Consider the following 16,756-nt stretch of genomic DNA (forward strand, 5'->3'; position numbering starts at 1 on the left):
GTAATAGAGATCTCCATGAAGGGCAGGGAGGATTCAGCTGACCCTTGACCAAAACATTGCCCTTGCATCCCATGGCCCCTTTGTTGCTGTAGTCAGCTCGTGTTTGATGAATAGGGTTTTGTTGCAACTTATAACAGGTTTGTAGTGAGCTGCGGGTCAGGGATGACCCCAGATTTGCAGGTTCCATACCCTATATTAGCTAAAAATGAGCTGCATGAGGAGTAACTTATCCATACCTTGCATCCCAAGCAAAAACTATAAGTGACATTCCCTGGTTTACAATTCATCTTGGGATCCTCAGTCAAACAGCACCAAGGCAGAGCCAGGGACTTGATGCAGGTACAGGAGCAAACTTTGCCTGCAATAACTGTAAGAAACTGCGTTGTTCGCTCTCCTTTGTCCACGCATAACAAACGCAGCTCAGTCCCTGGTCTGGTTGATGCTGCAAAACTGCTGACAGGGTCAACCTTAATACTTTTTTTCTAATTGTGCGACACCTTCAGCTCAAACTGAAAGCGAATTGACACGGCAGCAGAGAATAACCCACGTAACCACACATATAGCCCACGGTGCCCTTTATACTCCGCTTGCTGACGGTGACAAGGCCCAACAAGCAGAGCAGGGCCATGCTGAGGATGGCAGCAACTGCTCCCTGACTGCCAGACTTCCTGGCTCAGCAGCTGCCGTTTGTCTCACAATGAGTGTGCCCCAAGAGCCACTCACAAGTACCCAACACACTCTACCAACCAAACTGACAGCCTTCTGTGAGCATGACACCGGCTGAAAATTGAAGGGGCAGCTCCTGTTGGATGTACACATGAATGGGTAAGCCCCGCAGAGTATGGTCGTCATCTTATGTAGGGATACCTAGCCTTATAAAAACATTAGTAACTGGCGGGTTCTGCCAGAGTAAAGTTCTGCTTTTGTATATCATAGCCCGCTGCATCCTACCAGAAAGATGCAGCTGCTGCCAAGGTAGTATATTGTTGCTGGCAGTCTTCAGCTGCTGCAATGTCCCCTGTATCAGCAAATAAGAAAGCTGCAGACAAAAACTGGAGGTGCTGGGCTCAGGGCTGAAAGTGAGGCTTAGAAAATTATGCATTCCAAGCCTCATGTAAGAAATGCAAGTTACAGGGAAATTGAAACAATCAATCAATCAGTCAATTGTAAAGCACGACTACTCACCCATTAGGGTCTCAAGGTGCTTAGTGGGGGGAGTGGATCTGCGGTTCATTCGAAGAGCAAGGTCTTGAGATCTTTCCTCAATTGAGGCAGAGACGGTGATTGGCTGGGATATAGAGTCAGGGATTTCCAAGCCCACTCAGCAAGGTAGCAGAAGGATCTTCCTCCAGCTGTGGACTTGTGGACCCGTGGGGTGGTGGCCAGGGCCAGTTGGGCAGAGCGGAAATGCCTGGTGGGTGTGAGGAAGAAGAAGGGGAGCCTTCACCTGTGGGCTGCTTCCTCTGTTCCATATCCCAGGTTGCCTATTCAAAGTGGAATACTCTGCTAAAACAGTTTCCATTGATTTAAGGCTGAAAATGAATGATTATGAGTAAAATAAAGTGCTGTAAAAAATTCTGCTAAATTTCCATATTTGTGTCGCTATATTTCCATATTTGTGCCGCTAAATTTGCTAATCCATGCCGCTAAATCCTGGGGGGGTCTGATTAATGAGGAGCTCTATTCCAGACTCCAAGTCTTGCACAATACTGCTGCTAGGCTGGTACTAAACCTCCCATCGAGGTCTCCATCTGCGTTCAGTCTGAACACTCTCCACTGGCTCCCCACCAGGAAACGAATCAGTTTCAAGGTCCTCTGTCTGGTACACAAGAACAGGTACGGGAATGGGCCAAGATACTTTGCCAAAAAACTCCGCTGGTATCAGCCCAATAGGACGCTTAGATCAAGTACCACATTTCTCTCTGCCCCTTGTAGGAACTGTACCACCAGGAATGCTGGTAGTTCTTTCTCCTACCTGGCTCCCGCTTTTTGGAATAAACTTCCATTAGCGCTCCACACTATCAAAGACCACAAGCTGTTCCACAGGGAATTAAAAACGTGGCTATTTGATCTCCTATAAATGCCCTCTCTGTTCAATTGGCCTTCAGCTCTTACAGGAGTTTTACCGAGCGCCATGAGACCCTTGAGTGATGTGTGCACTTAATAGATCTCTTTGACTTTGACTAACGCAAATAGCATCTCCCAGACTTCTCATGATCTGTATAGCTGACAAGACGTGTTACCTGTTTAAATGCAACATTGTAGGATAATTGAAGAAAACAGAAAATTATGAAAGTTGGTGCAGAGAAAGTGTGTGCTCCGCTGACACAGTCACCACTCAACTGACCCACACTTGTACTTGTAAGTTTCTTGGGAAGCCCTCTTCTGGTCTTTGCTTAGGGGTAAAGAGTGCTTCATGGCATTATGTCTGCATCTCTGTAATTCTTGGGCTAGCTGGAGGATTCCAGACAGTAAGGTCCACCCGAGCTTTTGCTGGGCCTACCAGGCTTGTTCCAAGAAAGCCAGAAAGGTGAAGCAACCAAGTCCGAATTCTGAAAGCACCAACAGGAGCAGGATCCATTTAGTCCTAAGTTCAAAGGATATTCAGCAAGCTGTAGGAAAGCTCCAGCCTCTATGTCCATGTTCAGGCAGATGGGATAGATTTCATTGTCAATCAAAGATAGTGCATCCTTCAGATTCACAGTGTCCAGTAAATTAGGCTGGGGCACCATTTTCCTTCTCAGCGAGGAGCATGAGAAGGTTTTCTGGTCAGAACACAATGCAGTGGTCACTGCCAAAATTCAGATGACCAGGTACTCATTAACATTACTTTACTGCTGACAAACCTTGTATGTTCGCTCCTGACACCGCTGGAAACAAATACCAGCAGAGGCAGAAGTAGGGGATGGGCTCGTTCTTTGCAGGTAGCAGCGATCCTCTATGAGCAATAGATGACCATAATTATGTGTGCACATAGAATTTCACTTGTACACACATCCAGATGATCTCAATCAGTTATTGCACCAGTTATACTCATAATGTTCTTGAACAACCAAAACATACAAAAAAGTAATAAATGTAAGGAGGCATGATGGCGTAAAATTATTTGCAAACACCATCCAAGGTACTAAAACTAAAGGGGAAGCAACTTTAGCCTGAAGAGGGGTGGGAGATTGTATATGTAGTAAAGTTGACAGATATGGGCGGTGGGTTATTGCGAAGTGGCGACATGGTAAGTGTTTTTTTACTCTATGCACGGTGTATGGAGCGGTCCTTGATGATACTGGATTTTCTAGCTTGAGAATTACCAATCTAGCTAGCCCCCTAGATCATCTGTGGGGATCTTAATCTTAATGGCTCAAGATGTATGTAGCTACAAACACTGGGCAACTATGTATGTTTTCGAAGACAGAACCCAGCTATTACAAGAAAGTTAGGTTCAAGGTGTTGGGAGCGGCCTAAAAGAACTGGGCTTATCTGAGAAAGTAGTTTAGAATTAGTAGATGGAACTGGTATACTCTGATACAAAAAACCCTCACTTCCAGAAATATTTCAGGATGCTTGTTTGGCTGGATGGGAAACATGTGGGTTATGTAGACTAGAGGATCTCTTCCAAGATCAGAGGTTTGAGTCATTTGAGGAACTAAGGACTACATTTTATCTGAATCAAAAGGAGTTTTTTTTTTTTATATCTGCAAATTTGCAGCTTTTTACGTAAAAAACTGGTAGATTGGCGGGTTGGGAGAGGACACCACTCTTGGACCTTGTCCTTGGGGTAGACAAACTCTCTTTTGGTGTAATATATAATCAATTCTGTAAACGGGCACCAGATGATCTTGAGAAGTATAATGCTAAGTGAGAAAAGCTTGGGCTATATGAATATATCTTTCATGATTCTCTGGAGTTAAGCTGTACGATTCTGTGCTCTTTGGGCTGCAATCACAGTTACAAGACAATCTTTGACTTATATTTTACTCCAGCAAAAATTTCAAAATGGGGGAGGGGCGGGGGTGGGCGGAGGAGGGTTAACTGTCCACAATGTTAAACTCACGCGTGGATTTAGCTCACATGTTTGGCACAGGCCCGGTTTTAGATATGCTAAGATTGCAGATCTCAAAGGGGCATATCATCAAGGGAATTATCACCGCTTTAGCTGCCCTTTTTGGCGCTAAAGCGGCAAACATTTTAACGCCCTATCATCAAGGCGGCACTAACATGCATTAGCGCATGTTAGCTGCCGAATTCCCAATGCCTGGCATTTCAGCGATAAACGTCGCTAATGAGATGCAAAGTAGGCGTGGCTGGGAAAACTACATGGGAAATTATCGCTAAGGCAGCTTCACCATATCAGCAAAGAGCCTTAGCGATAATAATCCTCGCGTTAACTATGCCTCAACGCAGGAATTTAACGTCTGTTAAATTCCTGACTAAGGCATACCTAACATGGGAGGTGGATTGTGGTGATACAACCACAGGGTCGTATCACCAAGGCTATCGCCTTTTTGAGTGCAATATCGCTGGTTTTCCAGCGATGTTGGACCATTTCCCTGGATATCGCTGGAATATTATCACCCTGGAGTAACGCGTTGTTAATAACGTGCTAACCGGGCGATAATTTCCAGCGATAGACGGCGATAAATATAAAAGCGCTAAGCGCGCTTTGCGATATTTATCGCCGTCTGTTGCTGATATGCCCCTAAATTCTTAGGAAATATATATAATATTAATTTGGATTTGACTCCTTAAGTGATGATACCGCTTCTGGGATGTTTTTGAATTGTTTAGAGAAAGAGAGAGACAGAGAAACAGAGACGGATGGTGAGAGAGAAGAAGAGAATGAATAAGAGAAAGAGAGACAAGAAAGAGAGATAAGGAACAGTAATCAGAGAGAATTTGAAGAGAGAGAGAAAAGTGGGAGGCAAGAGAACTAGTAAGAGAGAGCGAAAGGAAGGTTACTTATTGCTTTGCCTGTTATTCAATAGGATGGCCAACCCATGCTTGATTGACAAAGGCAACCTGTGCAGCTGAGTTCATTTTGTCTTGAGGGGTCTACAGCAGCAGCCCCTGTCCTTTATTCGAATGTAACATTGCCTGTTGGCACAATTAGGTATTAAGGCAACACTGATAAGAATGTAAACATCTTAGCTACCCATTTGATAGTGGTAAGATCCTCCAAAATGCAACATTTCCTTCAGGCTTTTTGGTCTTCGTGGCAGTAGGGAAGTGGTGCTGGGTATTGGGGGAGGAAGTGAACACACATAGAACTAGAAGTGGAGGAGTAAAGTCATGGACAGGGTGCTGTGTGAACTCCCCCACTCTGAAGTGAGACTGTAAGTTGATTGATCTAGCTGAGACATCATGAGATTAAATGACAGCCAGTTCTTTGAAGGGCTGCAAGGGCTAGGGAGAGTCAATGTCTGATAGTGACCAACACCTCCTTTGACCTACCTGCCTTTAAGAGGCCCTGACGTTTTGGGGACACCGCCAAATGTAACCAATGTGCCAGGCAGCCACTCTGCATGTCATTCTGAAAAGAGTTGTTTGTGAAGCATTGGTGATCAGCATCATGAATCAGGGAATGGCCAGAGGCGTGGTAATTACCTCGAAAGGGAAGCCTGTTTGATAAACTCAACTCCTCGCCTTCCTGTCTCTCCTGTCATGCTAGTTGTCCAAATCTGAGTGTGTTCGAAACTGCTCTTAGAGATGATTTGACGAATTAATTGCTGATGACTGTGCGTATCTTTTCCTTTCACAGGTACCAAAACCAAAGAGGGTGTAGTGCACAGCGTGAGCACAGGTAAGCACAGAATCACAAAATGTACTGCCAACTACTTCGAGGATAGGGCATTGATGAAATGCCCAAACGTTTGGTCAATGAGAATTTTAAAGGAGTGCATTAGACTCTTTGCAGCATGATCCCAATCTTACTGTTATATGCAGACAAGCCCTTTATTCTTCAAACTGTTCTACCACGATATCGTGGTAGAAATATTGGCTTACAAAACTATGTCACCCCTGCTTTACCACTACATTGTCGAGGAAAATGGATATGAAGTAAATTTGTACGCCTTACTTGACAAAGAAGTACTAGGAAATAAAGTTGATGCAATATTTCAACTAAAATATAGTGACACAAAGCCTGCACAGCTGTCCAAAATGTGAAGGCCACCATCACAATCCGTCCCTCCTGCCCAAGACTGAAGATACAGCTGGAAAGGAAAACCTTGGATATAAATTAAAAAACATTTAGTTCCTGCATCATTCCACCAACTCAAACTGTGATAGATATGTCCCCACCGCCTACATTCCGTATCAGGAAAAATACATTGTAATCAGTAGGATCCATACTAGAATCTGTAATTTCCCTCTGCTTTTCAGGCAATCCCATCTCCAAACTCAAAATATGTGGTGTTGTGTCACACCCAGCTGGGCATGACCAAACCCCTGGCAGTTTGAAGGAGGTACAATTAAAACCCTCATCAGACTACCATTGGATGTGGAGCGGCCTTTAAGGTGTGCAACATGCTTTTTGTCCAAGGTTTTTCATACTTCGCCAGCTTGCCATCCTGCACATTTTCTGTGGCAACACCCCCTCTTACTGCATCCAACCTCCAACAGAACGTTATGGCTCCAGCCATCATTTCCCCAGGAACAAACTGACAAACAAAACACAGCAACAGTGCCAAGTTAAACATTTATGTTTATTGACCATCTCTTCACTAAACTATGCAGGTAAATGGTAAACACCACCATCTACCTAGAGTTCCAACTATTGAGCTAAATCTTTGCAAATGTAACATCCAACTCATCTCCTTAGTTGCCCTAACAGTTTCCATGTTATTGCATCACCAAATGTGGCAATGGAATACTATAGAACCCTTATGCACCTCGAGGTGATTTTGTAAGTCTTATGCACAGTACATGTGAGTGAATGAATAAATCCATGAATAAGAGTCCATCCTTCTCAATAGATCACCTAGTATCAGAAATGTCTTACAATAGCACTAAGAACTCCTTCCCAGTGTTTAATCTGTGCAGGTGATTGCAGGTGATAGCAACTCACCCTCATTTTTGAGGACAGGGACTTAATTTTCATCATCAGATTTTGATCACAGTGTATAGACAGGGAGGATTGATAAAAGGCATAAGAAGGGAGAAATAAAGCCTCACAGAGAGTGATAAGAAGACATGAAGTGGAAGGTGGTAAGAAGAAAGACATGGGATGGAACCTTGATAGTCTTGGTATTCAGCATCCAGGGCATTAGGCAGCGCCGGCATCAGCCTAATTTGCCGGGACTCCAGAGACATGGCTGGTTGTGTGTATATTTTGCTTCTTGCACTTAGATCACTCCTATAACTGTGGCTTAAGTTGTTAGATTACAGTAAAAGTAAGTTGCTTTTATACTAAGGGCCTAATGACGAGCTTGGCAGTTTCACAGGCCAAACCCGTGGTGAGACCGCTCGTCAGATCAGGAGTTTGTTTCTGGTCTGGCGGCGGTCCTCTGGTGATCTGAGAGTGGTGATCTGTCAGGCTCATAAAAGAGCCTAACAGGCAGACCGCCACTCTCAGAGTGCCGCCTGCACCTTCCTGCACGGTGTGGCATACATGCCGACTGTTGCAGTCGGAATACTGCAGGCAGTCGGAATACTGCAGGCAGTCCCCCAGTCTGGCAGTGGTCGGACCGCCACCACAATTTTGGCAGTCCTGTGGTCCGCCACATCATAATCTGGCCCTTAGTCTATGTAACTTTATATAAAAATTGATAATTAATGGCTTAGAAGGGAACAGACCCACTACTCATTCAAAAAAGAAAATGCCCCGACGGTCCTGCACAGAGGGCGATTAAGGGCTTCATCACTTAATTAGCACTCCATTTTGTGTAGCATGTAGGGCACAGAGCTTCCTTTCCAAAGTAATGTTGTGCACAGTCGAGTTGATCAGTTAGATTGTATTAAAAAATTATGCATTTAGAGAGAAGTTCCCAATGTCAAGTCAGCCACTTCTTCTGCTGTTCACAACTACCATCAACATCATGGTGGCACCAGGTAGGAAAGCAGCAAAAATGTCCACCATGTACTGGCAAAAAACTCCCAACATGTCAGGGACGTTGATTTTTCCCCAACTGCTCCACTGCTTTGGGATTTTTCTTTAGAAAACAGACAAAAAACTGCAGACTGCACCACCAGGCTACGAAAGCACAGTGGTCTAGCCAGCATTATTTGTTTTCACACAACTGTTCTTGCTATGTTGACAGGAGCAGTTTTGGTGAAAAAAAGCATCTGATTCACCTGTAAGCTGTTGATTTGGCAGGTGGGCTGCAGCTGAAGCAGCTATGGGGGTGCCTCTGTCACCCTAGTTACATGGTGAACCTGCCACCAAACTATAAATAAGCACTGGCAAAGCCAAGAGGGCTGGCAAGCCATTTGGTTTATGGCTTTGTTTTATTTTGCTATGATTTTTGGAAATATTTATTATTGGGGAAGCTGCTGTGCTCTCAACAATATATAAAAATATTGACTAAAAGCAAAAATAATTTTTGGCCTCGAAAAGCACATATTTCCCTTGTAGTCCCTGATACTGAAGGGAACTTCTTTCTTTGCAGATGCCTTGTATGAAAGAGCAAAATACCATCACTCACAGTGAAGTTTGCCATTGGTCGAAGTGGGCTGATCCATTGACCCAATGCTAAATTCTGTGATGGGTGGAAGAAGTATGTGAAGGACGCAAAAACAGATAACTGGATGAAGAGTGTTGGTTAAAAGCCTTCCTATGAAATTATATTATGTACACAATTTCAGTAAAATTAAAAAACAGATCTTGTCTAATGTCAGACCTAAAAAGAAAACTTTGTGGTGGCAACACAGACATAACTCATTTAGGTCCTGATCATGAGTAGGCCGGAGTTTTCCAACCCAAGTTTGCGCATGGGCGGAATTTCGATTTGTCTGATGTTAACTGCACGTTTCAGTATATTCAGCAGGTCAAACCTTCTGTAATTGATCTAGACAAAAATGCAGATTTTAGGGTAGTATGTACACAAGTCTGCACCTTATACCTACTAAAACTTGGAATAAGTGCAATGTGTTAAATTCTGAAGTCTGTGGAGTTGGATTTTATCGGGTGCAGTAAATAGTGGCTGCCCCCCTGGGTCACTCGTGAACGAGGCTTAGAGTATTGTGCCAATCTGTTTAATGTAAAAAATGTTTGTTAACCTGGTATCCACCTGTTTTGACCATTTTCATGGCCTATGTAGTTCACCTCCTCTCGCATCACGCATGATTACCCTTACAGGGTATTTGTTATCCCTGTAACGAAATGGACGCAGATGCGCCGATGTAAAGAGATTAAATATCACACAATCCTGACAATTGATTCTCGGGCGTGAGACTGCAACCAGGAACCAAAAGCTACTGCTTGATAGTAGAAAGAGAAGCCATACGACTACTAACTACTCCTCTCTCCAGATTGCGGCAGTGGTACAATTGTAGTTGTACAGGAGAAACACATTCCCTGTGTAAGACAGGACATAAGTGATGCTTGGGAGTATAATGAAATAATACTCTTCCTGAGTTGTGGTGAGGTTGTGTCTGTATTGAAAAAAGCCACAGGTTCTAACATTATCGTTTTTATATACTGGTTACACAACACTAAGAGTGATCATAGACATTGTTAGTATTCCGAGGAGGGAGAAAAAATCCCTTATCTTTGTGTCCTGAGGAGGGTGTTTTTTTAATAAAGGTGCTTACCACCGAAACGTGTCGACGCTGAGCACTCCTGAATCCAACCACGAGGAATCACTGGAATGAATAGATTTCAATATTCACAAGGATATGAACTTGAAGTAAATTGCTGGATCAGTCAATGCAACAGCTTTCTTAGAACTGTGCAAAAAGGGTTCCCCGTTAGGACTTTTTCTCTTCTTTCTTGTCTCTGTATATATTTCAATTTTTTTTTAAAAATCTGCACATATTGATTTTATCGCATATTGCATGCTATGTATTAATTTTATACCTTTTTTTATATGTCTTTGATCACCAAAACTGAATTGTGATATAACGTGTTCCTTTTTAGGAAATTAAATAATCCGTTGATGCTAAATCTTGATTTTGGTGGTATATCAGTCTATAGGGTTGGCCTTATTCAATCTCAGCTATTAGTTTATGTATTGTTAAGATACAGTGTGAGTAAGTCCGAGAGTGAATGTGTCTGATATCTGGTTTCCAAGGGGAATTTCTATTTTTCCTACTATTTATTACCTCCAGATTTTGCACAGTATTCTTGACCGTCAGAGGTTAATGCCTTACTATGATCAAAAACACATTTTACGGATCGCAGCCACTATAGAGTGAATTCTATCTTTAATTCACATTTTGTTTGCTTTTTTTGTATGTTTATCTCATTTCTACAATTTACTTTTACAAACTTCTAGTGGCTGAGAAAACGAAAGAACAGGCCAGCGCAGTGGGAGGTGCTGTGGTGTCAGGTGTCAACCAGGTCGCAAACAAGACAGTGGAAGGAGCAGAAAACATAGTAACTACCACAGGCTTAGTAAAGGAGGTAAGTTTCCATGTGCCACATAGAGGGAGATGGTTAAAATATCGACACAACTCTAGAACACCATATCACACCACTCTATCCTACCATCCAACTGAACTGACCACCATCTAATCCTTTTCGATTAACTTCAGTCCATCTTAGGTCGAGGAAGGCCCAACTAGGCAGATGTTCAGGCCAACCACTGGCTATGTAATGAGTCTTATTTAAATTCAATATATGTGCATTTACCTTATCTGGCTCTCAAGATTCACTCCTCCTAGATCTACACTAGCCCCAAAGTATGTGATATCTATTTACTTGTAACAGAAATATTACAACATGATCACTAGCACAAAGGTTCTTTCACAGTGCTGTAAGTCACACTCCCCCCAAAACCCACATCGTGGCAACCGACACTAGAAACTTTAAAAATCGAATTTACTTTAGATTGTAAACTTTACACATTTTCTCAATAAGCGCTAAAAAGATCAATACAAACACAAATAGGGGTATGTGGAATCTCACAGTGCAAGTTGAACATTAGAAGTAAAATCTACTGGTATGTGACAAAAAATCCTGTCAATGGTCATTATCAATTATCTGCTTATTGGTATAAGCCACTTCCTGTTGGGCTCCGTGTTTTCCAGCATCTGGATTATACGGCCCATTTTGAAAGGACGATAAATTGGTTACTAATACTGCACTTATCTGTAAATCTAGATGATGGAAGAAACTACCCCCGGTTATAGGCTTATGGGCAATACCATGTGTAAATCATTGTTTCCACGCCCATTGCCATATGGTCCCCCCACCTTTTCAATCAGATTTCCCTCGAGTGAAATACTCCTAAAACACAGTGTTCCCGCACTTGTAATTCCGATGGGGCCGGTCACATTGCTGGTCTGAACCGTAGTACGGTGGCCAGTGGAATAACGAAAGTTTAAGGGGCCCCCTGCAATGTACACGGAGGGGCCCCCGCTCCGGATTTAATCCGGAGCGCTCAGGCCTGAATACTGTGCTGAGGGGGGCCCTCTGCAGCTCGGCCCCCCACCGCAGGGGATGTGGGGGCCTGTGTTATGCCCCTAACGCTGGCACTGATAATGAGGCCCTAAGCATCGTAACAAATTGAAGAAACATACCTTTATGAGTTCCCCATACTGAAGATTCCCCAATACAGAAAATTGTATCACTATAAGTGTGGACTTTATTGCTTCTTTGATTACTATTGAAGAGAACTGTTTATAACTACAGATTACTGTGGAGTGTGGAGCGAGGCATACATATTACAATTCAGGCAGCAAATCATTCTTTTTGCTCTTTTGATGTATCACTTAAAAGTTATGATGAGTATTATTTGTTATGGTACTGTAATATCAACTTTTGAACATTGTGCTTCATGAATATCATAGCAAAAATATCAATCATCAAAGTATCAAACAGGTAACTATATAGGTAAGTACAATTGTAGTATACTTAGCGCCACATATTTGTTCCTTGATGATGTTCTTGACATACACATCTTCGAGGTACTAAGATGTTTATTTAAGAATAGTAAATCTATGCGTACCAACATATAATGTCCTCTACAATATTTTTGCTGCAATATTTCGGTAGTCGATATTTACCATGTATAATTATTCAATGCAAAAACCAAAGGTTAAAGCTTACTTATAGTTAGGAAAACTTCTTTTATTGTTTCTATACAAACCAACTTAAACTGCACATCCTTAGAAGTTCTAAAGTTATAGTTATAACTTAAAGTTATCATTTACGGTCCACCATAAAATTACTATAACTCACACTCCTCCGTACACAGTGCTGTCAACTCACTTGCCACACTGGATCAGTCATAACTCGTGCACCTCCATACACAGTGTTGGCAAGTCGCTAGTCACACCACCTATCACTTGGCACTCTGCTATACATAGTGGTCTTATAAATTAGGCTGTTTGAGATGTTATGAGTGTTATGATGAATGCTATGATTTCACATGCTATAAGTGATGTATAACCAGTACGTCAAGAAAGCACAAGTTATATTTAATGTAGTGTGTCTGCGAGTTGACATCGCTGTGTACGGAGGTGCATGAGTTATAGTTAATGTAGTGCGGCTAGCAAGTTGACAAGATTGTGAACGGAGGTGAACAATTTATAGTAATTTTAAGACAGTGCGTAAATCAGATCTTTGTTGGTGGTGTACCCTACTCTAAGACATGCACTAAAGCTACCCTTTCAAATCACCTTTTACATGCTTTCAGACCCCTACCTTTTATCTCCATTGCCCCCCCATGGACCCGGGAGCCCGATTTGTATCTGCCTCTCTTTCACTTCTCGTCCTATGTACCCTCTCTGTCTTCCTTTCTGACCCTTCTTTCTTGTCCACATTCTGCCCCCACCCTGACCCAGCCATCAGCTGTGACTCCCATGAACAAGATGGAACAAGAGACTGATTTTGCTGCGGATCAGCCCAAGGGTGAGCGCCAATACCCCACTGTGCCATGCCGACATCAGCCGCCTCCTACAGTAGAATCGATTACGGATCGGGAACACCTCCATTTCCGACAGAGAGGTGTATGTGGGCCAAGAGGTGTGATGGTCCCAGGTGCTACACCCTAAATTTGTCGATGCTAACAGTCCTTCATTCCGGGCCCGAAGTCCAGATTCACTGCTCCTCTGCTCCTTCTGCCCTCACGGTTACTTTGAAGCACACTTTCCGGGCTGAGGGCATCATCCCTCAGTGGCCCCGCCTGGGCGTCACTGCACATGAGCATTAACCAATAGTCCGCGTTAACCAATCATATTCTGTTTCGTCATCTCCAGGTACCACTGTATGCTGAGAAAGTACCAAGGTATACTGACCCAATATTTCACTAAGTTTTTCTCCCTTATTACTTAAAAACTACTGAACCAATTTACATCTACTAACAAAAGGACCCTTTCTGCACCATAATCTATATTCATGCCAAATGTAATCAAAATCAATTTTGCTGCAACATATGTTAAAAAAGTCAATGGAACCTGCATTGGTGGAAAAATATGTTTTGGGACCCCCTTTTTTCTTTGCACCCCCTCAATGAATCTCCACAAAACTTTCCATCATCCACCAATATAGAAAAAGGAATAAGTCCGCAAAGCATTGTGGGAATCTGTCAAACTGTGGCAAACTTATTACCAATCAAATATCCGAGGGAGGCCTATCTATCGGGATTCTAACTACAGAGTGCCTACTGCCAATCTGTAATGGATATATATGTATGTATATTCACTAAAAAAACCAAAGGTTAAAGTAATGTTACAGTTAGGTGTGATAAAAAGATGTTTTTGTTTAATTAAACAACCTTAGAAATTCACTGAAAAAAACCACAAAGGTTAAAGGAACGTTATAGCTAGGTGAATATGTCAGTGACAACATTAATATTTTGAACTGAAAGAAATGCAGAAATTCACCAGTGACAGCCAGCAGAGCTAACTATAACTTGTGCCCCAACTTGCACTACTTATGACCTCATATATTACAATATAATTTATGACATCACTCATGGCATCTCAAATGACATCACTGATGACATCAGCCGTGCTTCTTTTGAACACATTGCTCTATATAGCATTAGAGCTATGAAAGTAAGTGCAAACTAGGTCAGATTAAGGTAAAGGGTACCCCATCCAATAGGGCATTTATTATGAAAGTGGAGGGGTTGGGGCACTTGGACCCCAAGTCTTATTATGTACTGGGGACCTCGTCCCCCATGGCCATTTTTATTAATTAAAGGAGAGGGGTCCGTTTGCCCCTCCTCCCGAGCCTTTTTAGACTCAGGGGACCCCATCTCCCAGAGCATTTTTTTAATGAAAAGTGAGGGGGCCACATGACCCCCTCCCTCAGACCCCCTCCCTCAGCCTTGTCAGGGACACCATCCCCTGAGGTTGAGGTGAGGGGGCTACACGGTCCTCCTCCGCAAGCCCAGTTGGCCGCACTGCTAAAGGTGGGTGACATGGTGCCCACCCGGAGCATCCACCATATACTAGTTGGGGACCGTGGATGGAGCCCCATGGCCCCTGCGGCCCCTGCCTGCTCCTCATATGTAGAGAGAGCTGGCCCTGCTCCCGCCTGGAGGCAACAGCTATTAATGTTGCTCCCTCTGGGCAGGAGCAATATTTTGATCAGTTTCCCTGCCTACATCAGTGTGGCAGGGAAACAGATCACAAGTATGCTTCCAGCGGCAGGAGCATTTTTAAAGCACGACCCCCTCCCCATTGAGAAAAAATCCAGTCCAGGAGATGGGCTCCTTGGACCCTCTAATGTCTCACGGAGCGGGTCTTGTGTCTCCCCTCCCCTTATTCAATTATTTCGCCCAGGGGACTCTGATGGCTCGGCAAGAGGGCCTACGAGCCCCTCTCCATATAGACAAGGTTTTCTGCCCCATGTGTGGGCTCCCTGGGCGCCTCTAGTGGCTCAGTAAGGGGGGCCACTCATACCCATTATATAATGTTTTTGGATCCCGGGGGTGGGCCTCTAGTAATGCCTCAGGGGTGTGCTTCCAATGGCCTGTAAAGGCTAGGGGAAAGAAACTATGAACCCTCCTCTCACTATTAAACAACTCAGTCCTGGCTGCCATTTTGTTTTTTTGATGATCCCGCGGGTGCCACATTGACCCTATACCATTCACTTCACGGGTAGCGTAGTTCACATTAACAATCAAACACAGATATATGGGAAACCCTTATTGCAGAAAATGTTTACAATCTGTATGCAACTGTTCAGAGAAAGCTAAGTTTCTAAAAATATTGAGCATCCAGTCCAAATAAAATGCCCTACTATGGACAGCTTTTTTCTGTATCATACCTCTGACAATCACCAAACCTACATTGAGAAATGAAGTTCATATGTCAACAGTATTCACTCAATGTAGAGAGTTTACTTTGTGCCACACTCTTGGCAGACAGTGAAATTCTCATGAGAAATGCACAAGAGAGGATTAAAAAGTATTCACTAAGAACAGTGTACACTCAATGCAACACTTGGCAAAAAAGACGCTATGTGCATAAAATAAGCAACATCTGAAGGTGCTAAAGATTACACTACCTGCATCCTTCATACTATGGTGAAAACATTACAGATAGATAATTTTCTGAAGCAAAACAAGCTCATGCGCATAGCTTAATACCTGGTGCACACAGTCTTCTATTTGCATAGAAATTGCCATGAAGCGATTATCTGATAACACAAGGCTGCTTACAATACTTAGTATGTCGTATGTAGAATCCTTGCCCTGTTGCAAACGTTTTCTGTAAAGCATAAAAACGTGTGCCGAACATGCTGGATGCAAGTTATCAACTGTCACCTGCACACAGGGTTACTCTCCTACACAAACATGTATAACATGTTCAATACCTTTACACACCTATGATGTATTAGGAGAACATGCGTTTCGTAAACACTTACACATATCAGCTGGACACAGACTGTACAAAATTTGTTAGAAAGGTAATATGGTACTATCCGTCACTATTTAAACTGAAAACAATCTAAAACACTCATTGGATGATGTCATCAGTGATGTAATCAATTATGTCATTAAAGAAGTCATCAATGATGCCATAAATGATGTCATAGAACATGTCATAAGTGATGCAATATGTGAGGTCATAAGCAGTGCATGGCGGAAACACAAGTTATAGTTAGCTCTGCTAACTGTAACTGGTGAATTTCTGTGTTTTGTGTAGTTCAAAACATGAATGTTGTCACTGACAAATTCACCTAGCTTTAACACTACTTTAACCTTTGTTTTTTTCCGTGAATATCTAGGATTTTTCTATTGTAAAGCAATATTTTATTACAATACAGAAAGCCAACTGAAGGCAGTGCGTGGTGGGGGGGGCACTGGAACCAATGTTTTTTAAAGGGGATGGCTCCACGTGCCCCCAAGCCTTATTAGGCCCTGGGGACCCCATTTCCTAGGTCCTTCTTTTTAAGATTTGGGGGGTGCCTGGACCCCGCTCCTCAAGCCTTATGCCAGTGATCGTTGATGGTGGGCAAAACCACTCATTATTGGGGACGAAAACCTATCTTTCATCAACAGATTTGAAGCAGAGTAAGAAGAAGAAGAGCAGCAAAGGAGAAAGAAAGGCAACTGTGCAAATGGAGAAAGTAGGGATCAAAAAGTAGCTGTAATAATTGCATAAAAAGACAGCAAGTTTAGGATGGTAGAAAAAAGATGCCTGA

The 16,756-nt window shown here is 42.9% G+C and overlaps 1 protein-coding gene across 1 annotated transcript in view; it reads left to right on the plus strand.

Moving 5' to 3' along the window:
- SNCG (synuclein gamma) overlaps nt 1-16,756 on the plus strand; it is a 181,542-nt gene that overhangs the window by 57,690 nt on the left and 107,096 nt on the right. The window contains exons 2-3 of the mRNA XM_085607597.1: nt 5,756-5,797; nt 10,431-10,558. Of these exons, the coding sequence (XP_085463723.1) occupies nt 5,756-5,797; nt 10,431-10,558 (170 nt within the window). The remainder of the gene's footprint in view (nt 1-5,755; nt 5,798-10,430; nt 10,559-16,756) is intronic.

The sequence above is a fragment of the Triturus cristatus genome, chromosome 1_2, assembly GCF_964204655.1.
Source record: "Triturus cristatus chromosome 1_2, aTriCri1.1, whole genome shotgun sequence".
NCBI lineage: Eukaryota > Metazoa > Chordata > Amphibia > Caudata > Salamandridae > Triturus > Triturus cristatus.